The sequence below is a fragment of the Trachypithecus francoisi genome, unplaced genomic scaffold (assembly GCF_009764315.1).
Source record: "Trachypithecus francoisi isolate TF-2019V2 unplaced genomic scaffold, Tfra_2.0 Lachesis_group15, whole genome shotgun sequence".
Taxonomy (NCBI): domain Eukaryota; kingdom Metazoa; phylum Chordata; class Mammalia; order Primates; family Cercopithecidae; genus Trachypithecus; species Trachypithecus francoisi.
In genome coordinates this window covers 10835768-10858819 of record NW_022681460.1, presented here as the reverse complement: position 1 = coordinate 10858819, position 23052 = coordinate 10835768, and the positions used below count along the sequence as shown (strand labels likewise).

General features: G+C 42.4%; 1 protein-coding gene and 1 long non-coding RNA gene across 3 annotated transcripts in view; one reads left to right on the top strand and one right to left on the bottom strand.

Annotated features, from left to right (window-relative positions):
• The window catches only part of LOC117096941, a 51964-nt gene extending 37440 nt beyond the window's left edge, over positions 1-14524 (top strand). For both annotated transcript variants that reach the window (XR_004442732.1, XR_004442733.1), the window contains exons 4-5: positions 4928-4988; positions 14388-14524. This is a non-coding gene — a long non-coding RNA (uncharacterized LOC117096941). The remainder of the gene's footprint in view (positions 1-4927; positions 4989-14387) is intronic.
• The window catches only part of SLC16A10 (solute carrier family 16 member 10), a 141833-nt gene that overhangs the window by 4155 nt on the left and 114626 nt on the right, over positions 1-23052 (bottom strand). Inside the window, exons 4-5 of the mRNA XM_033234315.1 lie at positions 12813-12956; positions 863-1091 (exon numbers count right to left, since the gene is read on the bottom strand). Coding sequence (XP_033090206.1) covers positions 863-1091; positions 12813-12956 — 373 coding nt within the window. The remainder of the gene's footprint in view (positions 1-862; positions 1092-12812; positions 12957-23052) is intronic.

Sequence of the window (23052 nt, the reverse complement as noted above, 5' to 3'; positions counted from 1 at the left end):
TTGGCCTCTCAAAGTGCTGGGATTACAGGTGTGAGCCACCATGCCCAGCCATGTCACCTTCTATGTCTGGCTTCTTTCACTTACTATAATGTTCTTGAGGTCCATTCACCTGGTAGCATCAGTTCTGTACTTTACTCCTTTTTATGGCTGAATAATATTGCACTGTAGATATTCCACATTTTGCTTACCCAATTAGCTATTTACGGGCATTTGAGTTTTTTCTATTATGTTATTTTTCATCAACTACTCCTCAGGGGGATGTATGATCTCTTACCAAAAGCTGACATATTTAGAAATCTTCCAGAATCTTCATCTCTTTTTTTTTTTTTTAAATAGGGTTTTGCCCAGGCTGGGGTACAGTGGTATGATCACAGCTCACTGCAGCCTTGACCTCTGGGCTCAAACAATCCTCCCACCTCAGCCTCCTGTGCGTCGGGGACTGCAGATGCATGCCACCATGCTTGGCTAATGTTTTTATTTTTAATTTTTTGTAGAGATAGTATCTCACTATGTTGCCCAGGCTGGTCTCAAGCTCCTGAGCTCAGGTGATCTTCCCGCCTCAGCCTCCCAGAGTGCTGCTATTGCAGGTGTGAGTCACTGCGCCTGGCCCACTGTTACATATTTTATTCAGTGGTTTAGCTGCCAGTAAGGACAAGAGGGACTTTTCAGCAAACTTTTTCGACATACCGTTTATAGCTAGTCTTATTAAAAATGTTACCGGTTACCAGTAAGGCACACATGAAAGCAAAAGACCAGTAATCAATAACCTGTAATACGTTTTACATATAAGTGAGACTCAATTAAGACCTGAAGTAGAAAATACTATGGATTAATATAATTACTGGAGAATCATTATATTTACCTGCAATGGGTGGGCCAACAGTCATGGGTATAGACATAAATCCGAGCAGAAATCCAATTGCTTGGGAGACATCCTGGGCACCAACCAACTCAAAGGCTATGGGAGCCATAATGGAAATGAAGCATCCATCGAAGAGACCCATGATGAGACACACAGCAATGAGGGCCCCAAAGATGCTACACAGAGGAATCATCATGGACATCAGACCAATGAAGAAAAAGGAGAGTACCTAGGATGGACACCACAACGTCAGCTCCACTCAAAGGAAGTGAATGTCACAATTACCATGCAACATGCTTAGGACTTCTAAGTCATTACTGGTTCCCCTTTTCCCCCCCTGCCACTGCTCCATTCACTTTGATTTTACATACCTAATCAACTCCTATAATCGTCTCCTTCGAGTTCCCCTAGCACTTTCTTAATATTTCCACTAAGGGACAAGAAGACAATAACTTTTTGTTTTGAGCCGGAGTCTCTCTCTGTTGCCCAGGCTGGAGTCCAGTGGTGTGATCTCGGCTCATTATAACCTCCACTTTCCAGGTTCAAGCAATTCTTCTGCCTTAGCCTCCTGAGTAGCTGGGACTACAGGCAAGCACTACCACGTCTGGCTAATTTTTGTATTTTTAGTAGAGACGGGGCTTCACCATGTTGGCCAGGCTGGTCTTGAACTCCTGACCTCAAGTGATCTGCCTGCCTCAGCCTCCCAAGTGCTGGGATTACAGGCATAAGCCACACTGCCCAGCCAAAAATTACTTTTTATATATTTACTTTCCCTCCCAGCCTGCAAACCCCTTGAAGTCAGAATCTGTACCAAAAAAAAAAAAAAATCATCTTTGGACTAGATATTATGAAGTTTAAGGATCCTGTATCTGGTCAGTGCTCAATCAGCTCAAATTCATTAAACACTTGATTTTTTTTTTTAACCTTTAAAACTATATATACTTCACTGGCAGACATTATAAATTTAAGTACCCCAGAGTTAAGGCTTATTATACTTATTTTGAGCCATTGAACACTTTCATTTCAGTGTTAGGGTAGTTAATAGAATCGAACACCTGATTTTGCCTAGTATTTGGTAGGCACTGTGCAATGTACTAGAGATTTCAACAATGAGTAAGACTTCGTTCCTATCCTTGGGTTATGGAAAGATGGACATTTAAATACGTAAGTGCAAGTGAAGTGTTTATATGCTGCTGTGGTTATATATTCAAAGTATGATGGGTACAAAAAAGGAGGAAACAGTTAATTTAATAACTTTTTAAAGGCACAGAACGTTTTAAAACTGAACAATTCACTAGTCAGCAGAAAAAATGTTTTTAAAAGCATCAGGTTTTTTAAAAGTATGCATATAATGGCAACTATCATTTATTTAGTGTTTACTAAGTGCCAAGCACTGTTGTAAGCTTTACATTGATTATCTCACTGGTGATCCTCCTAACAAGTTTATGAGGTGGTTACTAATGTTATCTCTGATGCAAAGATAGCGATGCTGGGAGAGGTTAAGTAATGTGCCTAAAGCACAGAAGATGGAGCCATCCCGGAACCCATGGTCCACGTGGGCAGCAGCAGGCCGTCAACAGAACTGTGCCTGGAAAGTGCCCTCCAATAACAGTGAGGAAGGAGAGACCAGATAAAGCAGCTGTATGCATCACTGTCTTCATCAGTTCTGTTTTTCCATAGACCTACAGAAGCCGGAGGTTGGTAGTACGCCTCAGGGCAGCCACTCACAATCTGAGGATCTCTGAAGGTGCAGAGTATGAGTTCTGGGTGGAATTCAGGAGTGTTGGTTTTCACAACTTTAACACAAGTGGTCCACTGACATCAAAATAGGAAACATGCTCTTGAAAAATGTTTCATATTGGGTTAGTTCTTTTTGACACCATCATATCATACAGTTTGGTACATTTTTTTCTTCAATCACTAAAATATGGTCTTACGGTAAAATTATGGTTAGTTTAAGAATATGAGTTGGCCGACCGGACCTGTAATCCCAGCACTTTGGGAGGCCGAGGCGGGCGGATCAGGAGGTCAGGAGCTCAAGACCATCCTGGCTAACACGGTGAAACCCCGTCTCTACTAAAAATACAAAAAAAAAAAAAAAAAAATTAGCCGGGCGAGGTGGTGGGCGCCTGTAGTCCCAGCTACTCAGGAGGCTGAGGCAGGAGAATGGCGTGAACCCGGGAGGCAGAGCTTGCAGTGAACTGAGATCGCGCCACTGCACTCCAGCCTGGGCAACAGAGCGAGACTCCGTCTCAAAACAAAAAAAAAAGAGAAAGAAAAGAATACCAGTTGACCATTTGAAAAATAAGCCTACCACGTCACACTAGCATTTCTAAAGAACAAAATCTCCCATCCTCCTTTTATTTGCCAGCTAAATATCCTTTTCTCCAATGCAACTTCCGTGACAGCACAAGCATAATTATTAGCAGTGAGTAACTGCTGGGCCTACAGCCTGGCAGGGTGGAAAGAACTGGGGCTCAGAGGGACACTATCAGGTTCTAAGCTCTCTCTGACCTTGAGCAAGTAAAAAGACTTCCTGATACTTCCCATTTATTGAGACAAAAAGAGATCTAAAAATAAATCAAAATGTAGAAAGGGGTTTGAAATTAACAAGTAGGTAAAGATTTAAGTAGTCGTTTGTATTGAAAATCTAAGTGGATAAACCCCAATTTTAATTTTTTATTTTTGAAACAGGTCTCACTTTGTTACCCAGGCTGGAATGCAGTGGTGCAATCACAAATCACAGCTCACTGCAGCCTCAACCTCCTGGGGTCCAAGTGATCCTCCTACTTCAGTCTTCCAAGTAGCTGGGACATGCCATTATGCCCAGCTAATTTTTTATTTTTTGTAGAGATGGGGTCTTACTATGTTGCCCAGGCCATTCTTGAACTCTTGCGCTCAAACAAACTACTTGCTTTGGTCTCCCAAAGTGCTGGGATTACAGGCGTGAACCACTGCATCCAACCCTAATATTCTCAACAATAGAAACATTTTTATTCTATGTACAAACATAAAAGGAGATAAACATGGAAAGTTACTTAAATCTTAGAAACATACCTATAATCACAAACTCCAGAGAATCTAGAATAAAACTTTAGGATGGCACGAGGCCAGATTCAATGGATTTAATTGTTAAAACTATAGACCAAACATTCCCAACCATGCCACTGTAATTATACAAGGTTTTCAGGAATATATATTTTTTCTTTTAATGTGCTTCATATTTTTTTCTATTTTGGTCAGTACATATTTCCTTTTTTTTTTGCTCTAACACCAGTACCACTTGCCAACAACTTTCTTTAAAGATAAGAAAACCAGTTCTGTAGAATTTTATACTTAGTGAATGTTGGAAGCCTAGTACAATACTTGGCTTTGTTAACTTTTCAACTTTGTTAAGTGCTTATGTTGTTTTGGAACAATATGTAACATGATTCCTGGAACTTGGCCTCTTCACATTTTTGTTCTTTGGTCAGTTTTGTAAAAAATTATTCAAGTAAAAGTTTCCAACTTATTGCTATATATTTTGAGCATACTATTTCTTTCGTTCTTTTTTTTTTTTTTGAGACGGAGTCCTCGCTCTGTGGCCCAGGCTGGAGTGCAGTGGTGCGATCTCGGCTCACTGCAAGCTCTGCTTCCCGGTTCACGCCATTCTCCTGCCTCAGCCTCCCAAGTAGCTGGGACTACAGGCGCCCGCCATCACACCTGGCTAATTTTTTGTATTTTTAGTAGAGACGGGGTGTCACTGTGTTAGCCAGGATGGTCTCGATCTCCTGACCTCGTGATCCACCTGCCTCGGCCTCCCAAAGTGCTGGGATTACAGGCTTGAGCCACCGCACCCAGCTTGAGCCTATTATTTCTTAATACTTTCCCTGACTGCAAGTCATCCTTTTCTCCATTCAAGTTATATTAAGTTATATTCTTATTAAAATTAGACAATGATTTATATAGTTATTTAAATGTAAAAATTTTTCATTTTCCTGTAAGACTTGTGTTTGTAGAAATTTACACATCTATTCTTTAAGTACTTCTCAGAAAAATACTTTGCTTCCTTCACCTTATTTGTAGCTACCATAGTGATGCTCTTTCCCAGCAGATGTTAATATGCAGAATCTGGCTAAATGTGGAGGTAAGTAGATGAGGCTGGTGAGAACACACGTATTCCTTACATGCAGGGATGCCTGGGCTGCAAGGAGCACATGCCGACGTTTGGCAGACTACACACATAGCAGGTTCAGTGCTTCATCACTCCCCAGAATAAATACTGATCCAGGCATCAAATACTGATCTGATGATGCTGGGACTCAGTGTGAAAGATGAATAAACTTAGTATTACATACAATCTTTTAAAACTTGCTCTCAAACACAGCAGCTCTGGGTAGATTCAAATAAGGGATTCACAGGCTCCTTATTTTCTCCTAGGCTCTGGCACTGACACTTAATAAGCCAGCGACAGTTTAGATGTCTATATCGCTTTTGTTTTCTTTAAGGAACTATATCACAAATATATAAATACATTTTATAATATTACAGGCTATAGAAGAATTAACCTTCTATGAGTTAGTGTATGTACATGAGAGCAAAAGATTCCTTTTGCTCTTACCTTTATCATTTCTATCAAGGAGAGCATTGCTGGAGAAATGTCAGTTTAGGTTTTGCTTAAGAATATTAAGTGTAGCTCAAGAGGAAACAATGAGCTGCACCTGACTAAGAGAAGGCATCTTGGAGGTGGACATATAATTGACGTTCCTAAAGTTTAGTCAATATAAAGTCTCCAGACTTTCAGAGCCTCTGGCTGGGTACCCAGGACAGAAAACAGTTGGCAACAGAGTTCTGTTGGCCCACCAAAAACTAAAGGAAAATGTCAGGCCATACAGCAGGTGGCTGGATTCTTCTGAAGCACACAGAGGCCGGTGTCACTTCAAAGTGCTTCATAGGGAGTCTGTCAACCTTCTCCATGGCACATGGTTACTCTCATTTCTGCCTGATGGAGAAACGGGCATTTGATATGTTCATACTCCGTGCCACAGTCTAGATGAGACTGAGTACGGAGCCTCTGATCATTTACTTAGGCTGGGAAATTGTTAAGTATTTGGATATTACTTTGGAAATAGCTTACATTTGGTCAAGTATATACCCTCATCCCAAGATATCTTTAGGTGAATGTAAAATGCTAAAAAGGAAAATGGAGCAACACTGATCCAGTTCATTCTACCTGAACTGGAAGAGGAAGCCTACGCAGACTGATGGATAGGAAAGTCATTAATATTTCTACGTTACAAAAGTAACTCATGAATATAGTTTTAAAAATTCAAACCTTAGAGAAATGTACACAGTAATATATGAAAGTCTTCCTACAACGTCTTCTCACCCTCAACCCATGCGCGTTCACCTCCTCAGGAATCAACACTTCACAGTTGGGTTTGCATCCTTCAGAGCGTTCCTGTGCACGTGTGTGTGTCGTCTGGGTTTTCTGCTTTATGTGCATGGACATGATATCCATGCTTCAATACGTCCATGTCACAGAGAAATATGACACAATGGAAATGTGATCCAAATTCCAAGTTTTCAATTCTTTCATACAAAGTTTTAACTTTCAAACCTTTGAAATATTCTAACCCTTCCAAAACACTTACATATTACATTAAAGACACAAATCTGTAGTAAGTTAATGGTGACTAGAAACACAGGCCTATAAGGTTAAGAAAATAGTAAAAAGATACCACGATACACGTAGCCTCTCCTGTCCCAATAAAGTATATACTCTGGGAACTTTTGCCAAGCTTTTCTTTAACCATTATTATTCTATGTAATGCATTTCAATCATCTCTTCTGGCAGGAGCAGTAGACTTGACTCAACATTTATTTTTTATTTTTATTTTTTGGAGACAAAGTCTTACTCTGCCATCCAGATTGGTGTGCAGTGGCATGATCACAGCTCACTGCAGCCTCAACCTCCCCGGCTCAAGCAATCTTCCCATCTCAATCTCCCAATAGCTGGGACTACAGGTGTAGGCCACCATGTCCAGCTAATTTTTTAAGTTTTTGTAGAGATAAGGTCTCACTATGTTGCCCAGGCTGGTCTTGCATTCCTGGGGTCAAGAGATCCTTCTGCCTTGGCCTCCCAAAGTGCTGGGATTATAGGCATAAGCTACTGCCACCAATCACTCAATATTTAGAATTATTAGGTTGAAAATACCTGGGACCCAGGACCTTGATGGAAGTTTAAATTCAGAACTCTTAAGCAAAACTGTGAGATAAATTCCTAAATTCTTTGTTACCTATAAGCAAAGACTCTAATTCAGGATTCACTAGGGTCTCCTTTCTTGAGACCTATTCCAAATCAGGATCTGCTTTCAGTATTTAATAGAATATTAAAGCATAACAAATGCAAGGATTTATTAATCATCCAGTCTAGGCTAGGCATTTATATAACCTGCCACCAAGAATCCGCACCACATCCCTCTGTTGGTTCTCAAGTTGGTGGTAGAACTGGGGTGAACTGGTGTCTCACTCCAGAGCCTGTGCTCTTGGGCTCAGCAGCCTCCTAGACTGGAGATTACCATGATCTGAAACTAGACCATGTGGAAAGGCTGTGAAGTGTGTCTGTGTCACCAGTGTTCTAGGCCTGGCTGCTACTCAGAACTGGCTTCCAGGGGACAAGGAGGGAAGAGTTGTCACAGCCCCATGAGGTTGAAAGATGAAAGCAGGGAGCAGGTGTGTCTGAGAAAACACATCACCAATGAACAGAAAGAAGGTAAGCCCAAGAGCATTCCAAGCCTTAAAGGATGGGCCAAAAGGCAGACAGCCAGGGACAGAGAAAGGGGAATAAACAAACAGGCAGAGCTGGAGTCAACTGCAGCTGAGAAAAGTCAAGAATCAAAAACCACACTGTGTGTTTGGGAAGTTGGGGCAGGGAAGCCAGAAAAAAGGAGAGAGAGAGGTAGTGAATAAGGGAACGAGTCCAGCATCCTGCATGGGTTAGGCCTGTGCTGTGTCCTGTGCCACTGTGTTTACAAGGTGGAGTCCATGGGTGGCTCCTCTCAGCCACAGGACACACGGAAGGGCTTTCTTTCTCCTTCCCAGGCTTGTTTGAAATGCAGCTGTCACACCTGTGACTCAGCAGGTACTACTGGCTGCCACAAACGATGCTCTACATTTGGATGAAAAAAATTAGATACGGCCTAACAGAAGCCAGATTGTGGCTAAACTTTCATCTAAAGTGAAATATTTGACCCCCAATACTAACTTTTTTTTTTTTTTTTTTGAGACAGAGTCTTGCTCTGTCACCCAGGCTGGAGTGCAGTGGCCGGATCTCAGCTCACTGCAAGCTCTGCCTCCCGGGTTCACGCCATTCTCCTGCCTCAGCCTCCCGAGTAGCTGGGACTACAGGTGCCCACCACCTCGCCCGGCTAGTTTTTTTGTATTTTTTTTAGTAGAGACGGGGTTTCACCGTATTAGCCCCAATACTAACTTTTAACTTACTGCTGTGTAATACAGACCAACATGGGACAAGTTAGGAAAGGCTATATTTTCTTTTGTAAATTACTAGAAACACTCAGGTATTAAAATGTGCTCCAAAAATGTTACAGATAATCTGTCTGCCCTATCTAGGGTAGGAGGACATTCAAAAATTGTTTTGGAATAAAATGCTGATATATAAAATATATCATGAGTTTATCTATTACAGCACCATAGTCCATCATCTCTCACCTGGACCCTGAATTAACTGATCTCTACCAGGTCTTCCTCCCCTCTTGCACTCTCGTGTCCCTCCCTGTAATCCATCCTCCACACACAGAATAACCACAGTGACTTTAAAAACATAAAATCAGACCTATGTCCTCCAACAAAGGTCCACTACTCTTTTTTTTTGGTCTCACTCTGTCACCCAGGCTGGAGTGCAGTGGTGCGATCTTGGCTCACTGCAACCTCTGCCTCCTAGATTCAAGCGATTCTGCTGCCTCAGCCTCCCCAGCAGCTGGGACTACAGGCACGTGCCGCCAAGCCCGGCTAATCTTTTGTAATTATAGTAGAGACGAGGTTTCACTGTGTTTCGATCTCCTGACCTCGTGATCCACCAGCCTTGGCCTCCCAAAGTGCTGGGATTACAGGCGTGAACCACCACGCCTGGCCAAAATCCACCACTCTTAAAGCAAAGTCTCTTCATCTTTGCTTTCAAGGCTCTGTCCAATCTGACCCACTCTAACTGTCCACACTCTTCCCATGCCACTTTCCTGTCTTCTTGGGCTTCCAAACACATTCGGCTTCTTCCTGCCTCAGTCTTGCTTTAGGAACTCAGGGACCATGTCTGTCTTGTTTGCATCACCCTAACGGCATCTGAGCTGGTGGTTGGGGCACGGGAGGCACTGAACTTTTTGAATGAATGAAAGCTGAAAGTCTGTAGCGCAACAAATGTCCATTAGAGGGCTCCCTTGACACTAGAGAACAAAACTAAATGTTAGATGAGGACGTCCACAGTGAGGTACTGACAAAGTGATCATGACACCATAAATACATTTTTAAAAGCAGCACATTACCAACTCTCTTCACTTCCTTCCCGCTGTGTGACCAGACTGTCCTGCGACTGCCTGGATCTCCATACACACAGACACCCATGATGAGGTAGCCTTTCTGTTCCTCAGTGTTCACATCTCTAAGTGGAAATAACAATGGCACCTCCTCTCTTTTTTTTTTTTTTTTTTTGAGACGGAGTCTCGCTCTGTCGCCCAGGCTGGAGTGCAGTGGCCGGATCTCAGCTCACTGCAAGCTCCGCCTCCTGGGTTTACGCCATTCTCCTGCCTCAGCCTCCCAAGTAGCTGGGACTACAGGCGCCCACCACCTCGCCCGGCTAGTTTTTTTTGTTTGTTTGGTTTTTTTTTGTATTTTTTTAGTAGAGACGGGGTTTCACTGTGTTAGCCAGGATGGTCTCGATCTCTTGACCTAGTGATCCGCCCGTCTCAGCCTCCCAAAGTGCTGGGATTACAGGCTTGAGCCACCGCGCCCGGCCGGCACCTCCTCTCTTAAAGGGCTGGGACAAGGATCCATGAGATAATGCATGTAGAGCCCTTAGTTCATTGTCTGGCACATGAAAGTCCTCAACAAATGGTTGACTGTTATTACTTCAAGTCAATTAATGGAAGTTAACTTTATCTGTAATGCCTTTTCCAATCATTTTCCTGTGTCCAAATTTCACCTCTTTTTCAAGGCACTGCTCAAACACTGGAGTACAGTGGCATGGCCATACTCCCCTGTAACCTCAAAGTCCTAGGCTCAAAGTCCTCCCAGCTCAGCCTCCTGCATAGCTAAGACTATAGGCATGGGCCACCATGCCTGGCTAACTTAAAAAAAATTTTTTTTCTTGTAGAGATGAGATCTCACTATGATTCCAGGATTGTCTCAAACTGGCCTCAAGTGATCCTCCTGCTTCAGCCTCCTAAAGTGTTGACATTACGGTCATGAGCCGCCATGCCTGGCCGTTTTTAAAAATAGCTTTATTGAGATATAATTCATATTCTGTGAAATTCACCCACTTAAAGTGTACACTTCAGTGAGTTTCATCACTATCTAATTTTATAACATTTTCATTACTCTACAAAGAAACCCAGTAGCAGTTACTCCCCATTCCCTCCTTTCCCTAGCCCCTACAACCACAAATCTCCCTTCTTTCTCTATGGAAAGAGACAGAGATTCCTATTCTGGACACTTCATATAAATGGAATCATTCAGTATGTGGCCTTTTGTGACTATCTCAACTCTTGTCCCCTCCTCCACTCCATTCCACTCTTCACAGTTACCAGATTGATTTTTTTGTTGTTGTTTTCTGAGATGGAGTCTTGCTCTGTCACCCAGTCGGGAGTGCAGTGGCACAATCTCAGCTCACTGTAACCTCTGCCTCTCAGGTTCAAGTGATTCTCCTGCTTCAGCCTGCTGAATAGCTGGGATTACAGGAATGTGCCACCATGCCTGGATAAGTTTTATATTTTTAGTAGAGATGGGGTTTTACCATGTCTAATCTCAAACTCCTGGCCTCAGGTGATCTACCTGCCTCAGCCTCCCAAAGTGCTGGGATTGCAGGCATGAGCCACCACACACAGCCAAGATTGATCATTATAAAATGCAACTGAGGCTGGGCATGGCTCACACCTGTAACACCAGCATTTTGGGAGGCTGAAGTGGGTGGATCATTTGAGTTCAGGAGTTCAAGACCAGCCTGGACAACACAACGAAACTCTGTTACTACAAAAAAAAAAAAAAAAAAAAAAAACGAAAATTAGCCAGGCATGGTGGCATGCACCTGTAGTCCCAGTTACTCAGGAGTTTGAGGTGGGAGGATTGCTTGAGCCTGGGAGGTCGAGGTTGCAGTGAGCCGTGATGGCACCACTGTACTCCAGCCTGGGAAACCTTGTCTCAAAAAACAAAAAAACACCAACCCCCGCCGCCCCAACTTATGTCACTCTCTGGCTTAAAATCCTTTAATAGCTCCTGGTAGGTTGCAGGATAGTGCTCATGTACGTAACGGCCCTTCCCAAGCTGCTTCCTGTCCATCCCCCCAACCAATCCAACCACTATTCTCCCTTTATTCCATTCAAACATTCGTTTCCCAGATATAACATCCCATGTCACACCTCCACAGCTTTCCATGTGTTTGTCTTTGCTCGGAGCATGCTTCTCTGTCTTCCTTATCTACATACTTGGTCCTCACTTCTTAACTCTACTCAGACCTCGCTAGTGACTCAGATGCATGGTGCCTATGTTGCCATGGCACCCATCTAGCAAACCCGTTTTTAAAGCTGCAACACCGCTTTATCTTCTCCCATGAGACCATTAGATACTAGCTGAGGGCACGTGTCACTTAAGTCTTCAGCATTTAGTTAAGTGTGTGACATGAAGGAGTCACTTCAATACCTGTTCTGTTGATTGTCAGTAATGATCTTGGAATTAGCATTTGTTTATGCTCACCCCAAAAACACAGGAGGCAATTTGCAGTAAAGAAGCTCAAAAGTCACACACACAACCAAATTTCGTAAGACATGCAAAGGGCACAGGATCTGCACATGACTATGAGAACTACACCAAAAAACATTCTTCATAGAAAAAGCAATGGACGAAAACCATTCTGGTTTGGTGGAGTTCCATGACAAAACAAAGAAATTGTTTCATTACCAATTTTTCATGTTTAAAACCCAAACTAATAACTGACTTTGTCCTTGAAAAACTGCCTAAAGAAGTTATGTTGTAGAAAATATTTCTCATTTTTATAGAAGAATTTAAGCCACTTTGGGAGGCCGAGGCGGGCAGATCACCTGAGGTTGGGAGTTCGAGACCAGCCTGACCGACATGGAGAAATCCCATCTCTACTAAAAAATACAAAACTTAGCCTGGTGTGGTAGCACATGCCTGTAATCCCAGCTACTTGGGAGGCTGAGGCAGGAGAATCCCTTAAACCCAGGAGGTGGAGGTTGCAGAGAGCTGAGATTGCACCATTGTACTCCAGCCTGGGCAACAAGAGCAAAACTCCATCTCAAAAAGAAAAAGAAGAAGATAAAAAATAATTTAAGCATGTAAGTACATTTATTTTTTTATTTTTTTATTTTTTGAGACGGAGTCTCGCTCTGTCGCCCAGGCTGAGTGCAGTGGCCAGATCTCAGCTCACTGCAAGCTCCGCCTCCCGGGTTCCCGCCATTCTCCTGCCTCAGCCTCCGGAGTAGCTGGGACTACAGGCACCCGCCACCGCGCCCAGCTAGTTTTTTGTATTTTTTTAGTAGAGACGGGGTTTCACCGTATATAGCCAGGATGGTCTCGATCTCCTGACCTCGTGACCCGCCCGTCTCGGCCTCCCAAAGTGCTGGGATTACAGGCTTGAGCCACCGCGCCCGGCTGTGTAAGTACATTTAATGAGCCATCGGGTGATGAGAGTATTTTCTGATAGATGAGAAGTGTAAAAAAGTACCTGTAGGTAAACCTTCTTCACACCAGGCACATAATCTGCAATCCGGCCAAAGAGTAGTCGTCCAACTCCTGAAGTGATGCCAATGCACATGAGAACAACCTCTTTATTTTTTTCATCTTGAAATCTTTCATTGACATGTTTCATCTGTAGGCCAAAGAGAAAGAAACCACACTAAATATGGTAGAAAAACTTGGCAAGTTTGAGGCTTTGCATCAAATGCATTTGCTTCTCTGCAATGTTATGGGCTCTCAACTTTTTCCAAATTCGATATTTATGAAATTTGTCCTGTGATAATTTTTCATGAAAACATATGAAAAAAATTTAACATGTTTTAGTTTTCATTTTAAAAAGCATTTTTATGGCTGGGCACGATGGCTCATGCCTGTAATCCTAGCACTTTGGGAGGCTGAGGTGGGTGGATCACCTGAGGTCAGGAGTTCGAGACCAGCCTGGCCAAACATGGTTAAACCTCATCTCTACAAAAAATTCAAAAATTAGCCGGGCGCGGTGGCTCAAGCCTGTAATCCCAGCACTTTGGGAGGCTGAGACGGGTGGATCACGAGGTCAGGAGATCGAGACCATCCTGGCTAACACGGTGAAACCCCGTCTCTACTAAAAAATACAAAAAACTAGCCAGGCGAGGTGGTGGGCGCCTGTAGTCCCAGCTACTTGGGAGGCTGAGGCAGGAGAATGGCGTAAACCCGGGAGGCGGAGCTTGCAGTGAGCTGAGATCCGGCCACTGCACTCCAGCCTGGGCGACAGAGTGAGACTCCGTCTCAAAAAAAAAAAAAAAAAAATTCAAAAATTAGTCAGGCGTGGTGGCACACGCCTGTAGTCTCGGCTACTTGGGAGGCTGAGACAGGAGAATCACTTGAACCCAGGAGGCGGAGGTTGCCATGAGCTGATTGCACAACTGGACTCCAGCCTGGGCGACAGAGCAAGACTCCATCTCCAAAAAAAAAAAAAAAAAAGAGCATTTTTATAAGAGTTTTTATTTTTCAACAAAGGGTTAGAAGCATACAGTTATAAGCTATATTGAGCCATTAGCTAAAGGAAGAGAACAGACATTTGAACATACCTATTCTCTCAAGGTCACCCAAGGACCCGTTATATTATCTGCTCCCTAAGAGACAGTTCAAGGGTCAATTCTGAAGTTTTATTTCTTCTAGGAGGACCTGAACCAAATTGACACCCCTGAAATGAGTTATAACAGAGCTTCCAGAATGAAAGCATAAGGTTCTCTACCTGTAAAGTTGCCTATTTGTGTAGCATTAGAACAGATAAAAAAAAAAAAAAAATGCAGGGGCAGCTTAACAGAGCAGTTAAAAGATAAACCACTGGAGAGGCAGACTGCTTGCCTTCAAGTCCTGGTTCTGTTCTTATCAGCCTTGTGGCTTTGAGTAAGTTCTTAACCTCTAGGGTTTCAGTTTCTTTGTCTGTAAAATGGAAATTGGAGTAGTACCTACTGCAGAAATTGGTTGTGAGGATTAAATGTCTGTGTAAAGAGCTTAAAACAGTGTTTGGCACACAGTTAACAACAATCAGATATTAATTTTAGCCTTCTTTTTTTCAAAGGACCTTTCTCCTCCATGTACAGTGTACATATAACAGAGACTACAGTGACCTGTGGGCCATAGATAACCAGTGAGCATATTTTGTTTGACGTTTCCATAATGCCCGACAATCACCATCCCCCACACCACACATGGGTCTCAGTTCTGGAAATCTGCAGGCAAATTTCCCACCAAATACAACTACCCATATAGTGCCCATGTGGCAGTGAATAGCCTTCCTGGATGATATCTCTTTAAAACCCTTCTCATTTTGCATTTTAAAAGCCCATTTATGTATCCCAACACCATCTCCTTTTTCTCTTCTCTTTCAAAACTATTAACTATTTTCCCTAACTTCTGTGTTTTCATACTGGTCCAGAATAATCCTCCTAAATATGGCTTTAATCTCATCAATTCCTTATTCAAAGGCGGCCCACTGCCTACATTTACACTCCTTAGTTTGGTATTCAAAGCCTTCCGTAATCTGTTGCTAATCCATCTCTGTACCTTTATTACCTACTGATCTTTGACTCAGAAGTAGAAAATTCATCTGACTTATAAGCCTGTGTTAAACAAAACAAAACAAAACAGTAGAAAATTAAATGTCTAAGGGCCCAGCGAAATAACACAAAAAAGTAAAACATGTTCATTGGAGAGACAGGACATATATTTCAGTCGATTATTATCATATAGGTCTACCAGTGTTGCCAAATCTACCTCTAGGATCCCTTTAATTTAAAAGAAAAGTCAGAAATCCGGATTTTGTGTGGAAATGTTGGCACCTAATTTAAATTTAGGACACTGCGTGATCCAGCTCTACAAAAGTCACACAAAGCACATCTGCAAACTGCATTAGGCCTGCTTTGATCTCAGCCCTAATCCCATCTGGCCCAGTAGGACAGGTTTATTCACAATGTCACTTAAACATGCCAAGATGTTCTTACCCATCTACATTTCTGCTGCCTCTTCTACCCTCTTCAACTTTCTAACTTCCTGTTATTGCCAAAAGTTTTCATTTGGCACCTGAGGTATTCCGTGTTCCTACTCAGCCCTGTGAGTGTCTCTACACCTTCTCTTAAGCAGACACTTCACGTGAAATTAGACATACCCACTCCTGTTTCAAAGGCACCTCAAAGTCAACAGGCCCCATGCTGAACTCGACTCACCCTCACAAATTGCCTGCCCCCCATTTCAGTTAATACACTACTATTAGCCCAACTACCCATGGCAGAAACTGACAGCTACCCTAGATTATTCCCTTTCCCTCTTCAAATCCGAGTCACCACTGAATCCTGATGATTTACTTTCTAAATCTCTCAGACTTGCTTCCTTGGGCCCACGTTCCTCATGGTATTTTAGTTCCGTTCTCATCACTCCTCACTGGGACCACTACAGCAGCCTTCTAACATGCTTCTTGCTTGAGCCCTCACTACTAAGTCTCTCCCCTCTAACCTATGTTCCCTGAGAACACCAGGTTAGGTTCAAAATGAACCTGTCTCAAACAAACAAAAATAAGAGACATTACTTAGTATTCATAAAAGACTGAATCTACCAGGCATCTTTTTCTATGAAACGAAGAACATCTCTCTGTCAAATGGCTATTATTCCTTAGTAGTGGTTTCTTTTCCCCCCTGCTCTACTTTGTAATCCTTAAAGGCAATAATAAGGTGAAATGTTTGAGGTATTTTGAAAGAAGATAAATTGGGTAAATTCAAATTATGCTTAGGTGGGAACTTAGGTCTTCAACTAGAAGGGGCATTATTTATTTATTTGAGATGGAGTTTCACTCTGTCGCCCAGGCTGGAGTGCAGTGGCACGATCTCAGCTCACTGCAACCTCCACCCCCCCGGTTCAAGCGATTCTCCTACCTCAGCCTCCAGAGTAGCTGGGATTACAGGTGTGCGCCACCACGCCCGGCTAATTTTTGTATTTTTAGTAGAGATGAAGTTTCACCATGTTGGCCAGGCTGGTCTCAAACTCCTGACCTCAAGTGATCTGCCTGCTTCAGCCTCCTAAAGTGCTGGGATTACAGGCATGAGCCACCACGCCCGGCCTGGAAAGGGGCATTATTTAACTGAATTTTGTTACTGTCATGATTATTTAAATAAAGCAAGAACTTCAGCTTCTAATACTCCCTCCCTATTCCCACCAAAATCTGCAAACTAAAAAAGTTTCTTTGGTCAGTATGTGAGGGAATCTGGGGATGCTGGATCTCTGGATCCTTTCTCACTGAGGCAGTAGTTACCCAAGAGGTCTGGTACGTTCTACTTGTATTCTGTGCCGTCCATGACTGCTGCTGTTTTATAAATGTCTGCCCATCTGTCATCCTCTGGAGACTGGCATGCCCTTTAGTTCAGCAGAAAGGGAATACAGGACAAAATGGATATTTCTAACAAAGAGTTGTAGAGATATGGAAATGTTGAAGAGATGTTTTCATACTTAATCTAATTTATTTTTTAAACCAATTCAAAGCTTATACTAGAGGCCACTGTCTACACAGGGGATAATATTATGTCGTAGAGCAGTTGTTTAAAGTTAACTTTAAAGATAAGTTAGACTTTATCTAAATGTATTAAGTGTCAGGAATTCATCTTTTTTTTTTTTTTTTGATGGAGTCTCACTCTGTCGCCCAGGCTGGAGTGCAGTGGTGCGATCTCGGCTCACTGCAACCTCTACCTTCTGGGTTCAAGCGATTCTCCTGCCTCAGCCTCCTGAGTAGCTGGGATTACAGGTGACCACCACCAAGCCTGGCTTATTTTTGTATTTTTAGTAGAGACGGGGTTTCACCATGTTGGTCAGGCTGGTCTCAAACTCCTGACCTCGTTAAACACCTGCCTTGGCCTCCCAAAGTGCTGGGATTACAGGTGTGAGCCACTGCACCTGGCCAGGGATTCATCTTTTATTTATGTTCTTAAACATCTGTTTAATCTGGGTTGCACACTTCCAGGGGATTAACAAAACCCTGCTAATTGACATCTTCAACACTGACTGTGTCTGAAACATTTTTTTCTTTTTGAGACAGAGTTTCACTCTGTTGCCCAGGCTGGAGTACACTGGCGCAATCACAGCTCACTGCAGCCTCGACCTCCTGGGCTTAAGCAATCCTTAGCCTCCTGAGTAGCTGGGACCACAGGTATATGCCACCACACCCAGCTAATTTTTAAATCATTTTTGTAGAGACATGGTCCTGTTATGTTGTCCAGGCTGGTCTCAAACTGCTGGGCTTAAGCAATCCTCCACCCTTGCCCTCCCAAAGTGCTGGAATTACAGGCATGAACCACTACACCTGGCCCTGGGTAACTGTTTCTGACCAGCCAACTGAAGGCAGGTTCCTCTCCCCTCACTAGAGCCCACGGACAGATTCTGTTTTTTGAGAGGTCTTAGGCAGTAGCCCAAGAAAGTGATCATCTCACTGGAATGGCCTCAGCCCTGGCCTCTCTCCTCTCCACCTCTCTTACAGGGGAGCCACAGTGTAAGACATTTGGAGACATCAGATGGTGTTCTGGTGAAGAAGCTAAGGCAGAGTCCTCTAGCTCTCAGATATCAACCACAGAGGAAGTTAAATGGGTGGCCACAGTACAAAAGCAGCTCCAATAAAGCCGATGAACATGCATTAGAAACTCAAGCTTCTCATCACCAAATGGTTTCATGATAGAAGAATGCCCAACAGAAGGGAAGCCCAAATCACTTTATTTACAGACACCTGTGAGGTGCAGTGGTGGTACACATCTGCAAAGCAAGCATGCCATTGATCAAAAAGGTCCAATAATTACCTACTGTACTGTTTTCTAAGATTGTGTAATTTGGCCATGCCTTGATGGTCATTATCTTCCTCCTTTTAAGGGGGTACTTTTTGTTTAATGTCTTTCATGTAAGGTTTATGGAATTTATTAAATAAATATGATAAAATACTGGTGCACAAAAGTTAGACTATATATCTTTGGGGAGTCATAGTTTAAAAAGAAGGGGGATTACTGGAGACTCTTCAAACAAAAGTAACTATTTCTGACAGAGGACTTGGAGTAACAGCTGACTGACAACTACAAAGTGCTAACAAAGGCTGTATACAGAGGCCAGGAAAGCAGGGCAAAAACAGGCCCAGGGGAGGAGTGGAGACTGTGGGACTAAAATAATTACAACGGTCTTCTAGGCAGAACTGAACAAAGCAACCCCTCCGCCCCCACTCAATAGTTATCATCCACTGCTGTTGCAGTTAACTATGCTCTTTGGGAGATAAGATTTCAGTCACCCAGTCATCATCTGTATTCGTTTATAATTATTTTGATTCATCTCTGTCCTTCCTCATCAGATACACATCATCAAACTGAAAAGAGGTGGACAATAGCTAGGCATGTACATTCATTTTATGTCTAGGAGAATGAACTCTTTGGGGGAGGGAGGGAATCCGTACGTTTTACATTTACATGGTACATCAAAACATGGGATAATAAATCCTACATAATATTTACAGCAATTATGGAATTCAAACTGATTCTTTTAACTTCCTACTTTCCAATACGGACACTAAGTTCAAAGCACTTTTACTCACTGCTGTTCATATTGGCAGCTTCAGCTTGTTGCCTCTCATTTACTGCATTTTGGAGTAATTCTAAGAATATATCCATCCAACATTTGAAAAGCTATTCCGTAACTCTAGAAGAACATTCCGTAACTCTAGAAGACTAAATATGCTTTTTTGAAAGGTAAACTCAAAAAGCCTGGGCCCTTTAAAAAATAGATGTACATTTGAAAGGGAATAGAAAGCCTGCAAGAGTGAGTTAATGGATAATCTGAGTTTGTTACAAATCAAAACTTAACACTACCCTTTGACTTAAAAGTAGGATTAACAGAAATCTTCTGAATGAAATGAGACAGTTTATTTTGTTTTTTTCTTTCTTTTTTAAATGACTGCGTTTCCTCTGGCTGTGTTTTTGCTAGAGGAAGTAAATTAAAACAAGCGGGGCACTCCCTTAGGAAGTTCTGCATGAGCACTGCACACCAGCAAGCCGAGCGAGGTGATTAAAGGTGGAAGAAAACTAACTCCATAGATTTGAGTACATAAAATTAATCCCTTTACACCAGCAAACACTAAAATAAAACTTTATGGCCACTGATAGATATTCATTGATTAGACTAGCCCCAAAATGTCATCTTAGCTTCTTTAATCTGATCAACTGTGCCATGAGACTAAGGTATCTCTAAGATGTGCTTGAAAGGAAAAATGTGCTTGCCAACATGTTTAAGGACTGACATCTTTTGGCAGCCCAGTGTCTATTTTTTAATGATATTTCTGTTGTGGCTAAACTGTGGTGCAGGTACCTGCTCCCTCCTCAGCAGCTGACCAGGTGGAAAGCAGACCTTTGGCCTAACAGGACTGTAGGAGGCATGGGTGGTTGGTTCTGTTTGTTTTTTTAAACAGCTGATCTTTCCATTTCATTAAGATGGGTTTCCATGGTGTAGATAATCACGCATATCTACTGTTAAGACATGAGAAAGTACTGTTTCTGTAGTGCAGATTATTTAATAGCTACCAAAGGGCAGAAGAAAAAAAAAAGTTCAGAAGGAAGAGATGGCTAATGGTTTAAAGAACCTAATTTTGAAAAAATTTCTAACTCTAAAAATTCTTTAAAAGCCTTTGTTATTTCTACTTGTTTTTTTTAAAACAATTTTCCCTGGATTACAAACAAAACAAATAAACAGTCCACCTATGACATAGCATCATTTAGATAAGATCAAGATTTAGTAAAATGTCCTAGAGGGATTACCAGCCAAAACCAAGTTGGATTTAGATGCCAGTTTAAATAACCCTGTATTTTAGAAGTTTAAAGTAGACTTCATCTTAAAATAGAAAATAAATCACTAGGATTTTTAGGTAACTTGAAATTATTTAGTGGCTCTAAATAATTTCTGTGCCAGATATTTCACAAGTTATCAAAAATTGTTTTGTTCCTTCCTGAACAATGAAAGATTTAGTCTGTTAGTTTGTTTAAATTTTTATTAATTCCACCTACATTCGATTTTTTTTTTTTTTTTTGAGATTGCTTTTCAGCCTTGTTGCCCAGGCTGGAGTGCAATGGTGTGATCTCGGCTCACTGCAACCTCCGCCTCCCGGATTCAGGCGATTCTCCTGCGTCAGTCTCCCATTTAACTGGGATTACAGGTGTCCGCCACCATACTTAGCTAATTTTGTATTTTTAGTAGAAACAGGATTTCACCATGTTGCCCAGGCTGGTCTCAAACTCCTGACCTCAGGTGATCTGCCCACCTCAGCCTCCCAAAGCGCTGGGACTACTGGTGTGAGCCACCACACCCAGCCTAAATTCAAATTTGATTCGGAAGTTTCTTTTCTGGAGTTTCATTCTTGGCACACCAGACTTACCACTCTCTCAGATCCTTGGGTCCTGGCAAGTTTGAATGAACACAACACACTGCGTCTATGCTGGTCATCAAGATAGCTCCTGAGGGCTCAGCCATGGTTGGCAGCCTATCTGCACGACTGACTGACTCCAATACTTTGGTAGAGCACTTTGAAGATAAAAAGTGGTTGCAAAGGCTCTGTAGATGTGGACTCCTGTCTGTGATTCATGCTCCTTTGAGGTATCATGTACTTCCATGTTTTACATTTATTTAAAAACAAGAAAAGGGGACATGCTCTTTAAAGTTATTCTTGGGTTGATCTGGTGATAAAGTCACCTATGGGCTAAATGTGCATGCAAATGAACAGATAGGTGTGGGTTATGGAGTCTCCAATCAATAGTGGAATTACAGTCATGTGCTACTTAATAACATTTCTGGTCAAAGATGAACCACATATACAACAGCAATTCCATAAGATTATAATCCTGTACTTTCACGGTACCTCCTCTATGTTTAGATACACAAATACCATGTGTTACAACTGCCTACAGCATTCAGCACAGTAACATGCTGTACAGGTTTGTAGCCCAGGAGCAATAGGCTATACCTATGCCATATAGCCTAGGTATGTAGTGACTACACCATGTAGGTTTGTCTAAGTACATTCTCTGATGTTTGCACAACAATGAAATTGCCCAAGGATGCATTTCTCAGAACATATCCTCATTGTTCAGAGATGCATGACTGTACATGAATTTGGAAAAATAGTCCAAAGTGAACAAATGCACCCAACAAAAGGCTAGTTGAAATGGTATACAAGTTTAGAAGTTTAATATAGGCTTCTTTATCTTTTTTAGATGGAGCCTCGCTCTGTTGCCCAGACGAGTGCAGGGGCAGAATCTCAGTTCACTGCAACCTCCACCTGTGAGTCTCAGCCTCCCAAGTAGCTGGGATTACAGGCGTGTGCCACCATGCCTAGCTAGTTTTTGTATTTGTAGTAGAGATGGGGTTTCACCATGTTGCCCATGCTGGTCTCAAACTCCTGACCTCAAGTGATCTGCCTGCCTCGGCCTCTCAAAGTGCTGCGATTACAGGTGTGAGCCACCATGGCTGGCTTAAGATAGGCTTCTGATATGGTTTGAATGTTTGTCCCTTCCATATCTCATGTTGAAATGTGATTCCCAACGTTAGAGGTGGGACCTGGCGGGAGGTGACTGGATTTTGGAGGTGGATCTATCACGAGTGGCTTAGCACCATTCCCTTGATGATAAATTGCTTGAGTTCAACAGAGATTGGGTTAAGAGTGTGGCAGCTCCCCACCGACACTGTTGCTCCCAATCTCATCAAGTGACCTGCTGCTCCCACTCTGCTTTTGCCATGAGTAAAAGCTCCCTGAGACCTCACCAGAAACTGAGCAGATGCTGGGGCCATGCTTCCTATACAGCCTGCAGAATCGTGAACCAATGAAACCTCTTTTCTTTATAAATCATCCAGCCTTGGGTATTTCTTTATAGGAACACAAGAACCTAATACAGCTTCTTTTTAAAACAGAAAAGGATACATTCAGAAAGTATTATTTAAATCACTGGGATCTGAGGTAATTTGATAACTTATTTAATGACCTTGGCAGTAGTGTCAATAAGCAAGTATTTTGTAAATTCACAAAAAATTGGTTCTACCTTATTCTGTTGGTTATTGAAATTTTAACTTAGTTTAAGATGTGGCCGGGCGCGGTGGCTCAAGCCTGTAATCCCAGCACTTTGGGAGGCCGAGACGGGTGGATCACGAGGTTTCAGGAGATCGAGACCATCCTGGCTAACACGGTGAAACCCCGTCTCTACTAAAAAATACAAAATACTAGCCGGGCGAGGTGGCGGGCGCCTGTAGTCCCAGCTACTCAGGAGGCTGAGGCAGGAGAATGGCGTGAACCCGGGAGGCGGAGCTTGCAGTGAGCTGACATCCGGCCACTGCACTCCAGCCTGGGGTGACAGAGCGAGACTCCATCTCAAAAAAAAAAAAAAAAGATTTGATTTTAGAAAGAAACAAATAAATTAGGCCATTAGTTCTTATTCAGCTTCCTAATTTTTCCCTTAATTCTGAAGTGAAGAAAAATGGATCCTTCCATGAAAATTCTACCTTCTAACCTCTCTTCACTAAGATTTAGGCTAATGATGTTGGCTAAAGTGCTATTTGCAAAGTCTCCTATCTATCTTTCTCTTTCCCTCAGTCTTTGGAAGGCATGGTGTTCAGTCTTTTTTTATTAATCCTAAGAGCCATCTAATTGCTGGCTCAAATTTGCATCCATAAATCTAATTTGTTTTTACCAGAAT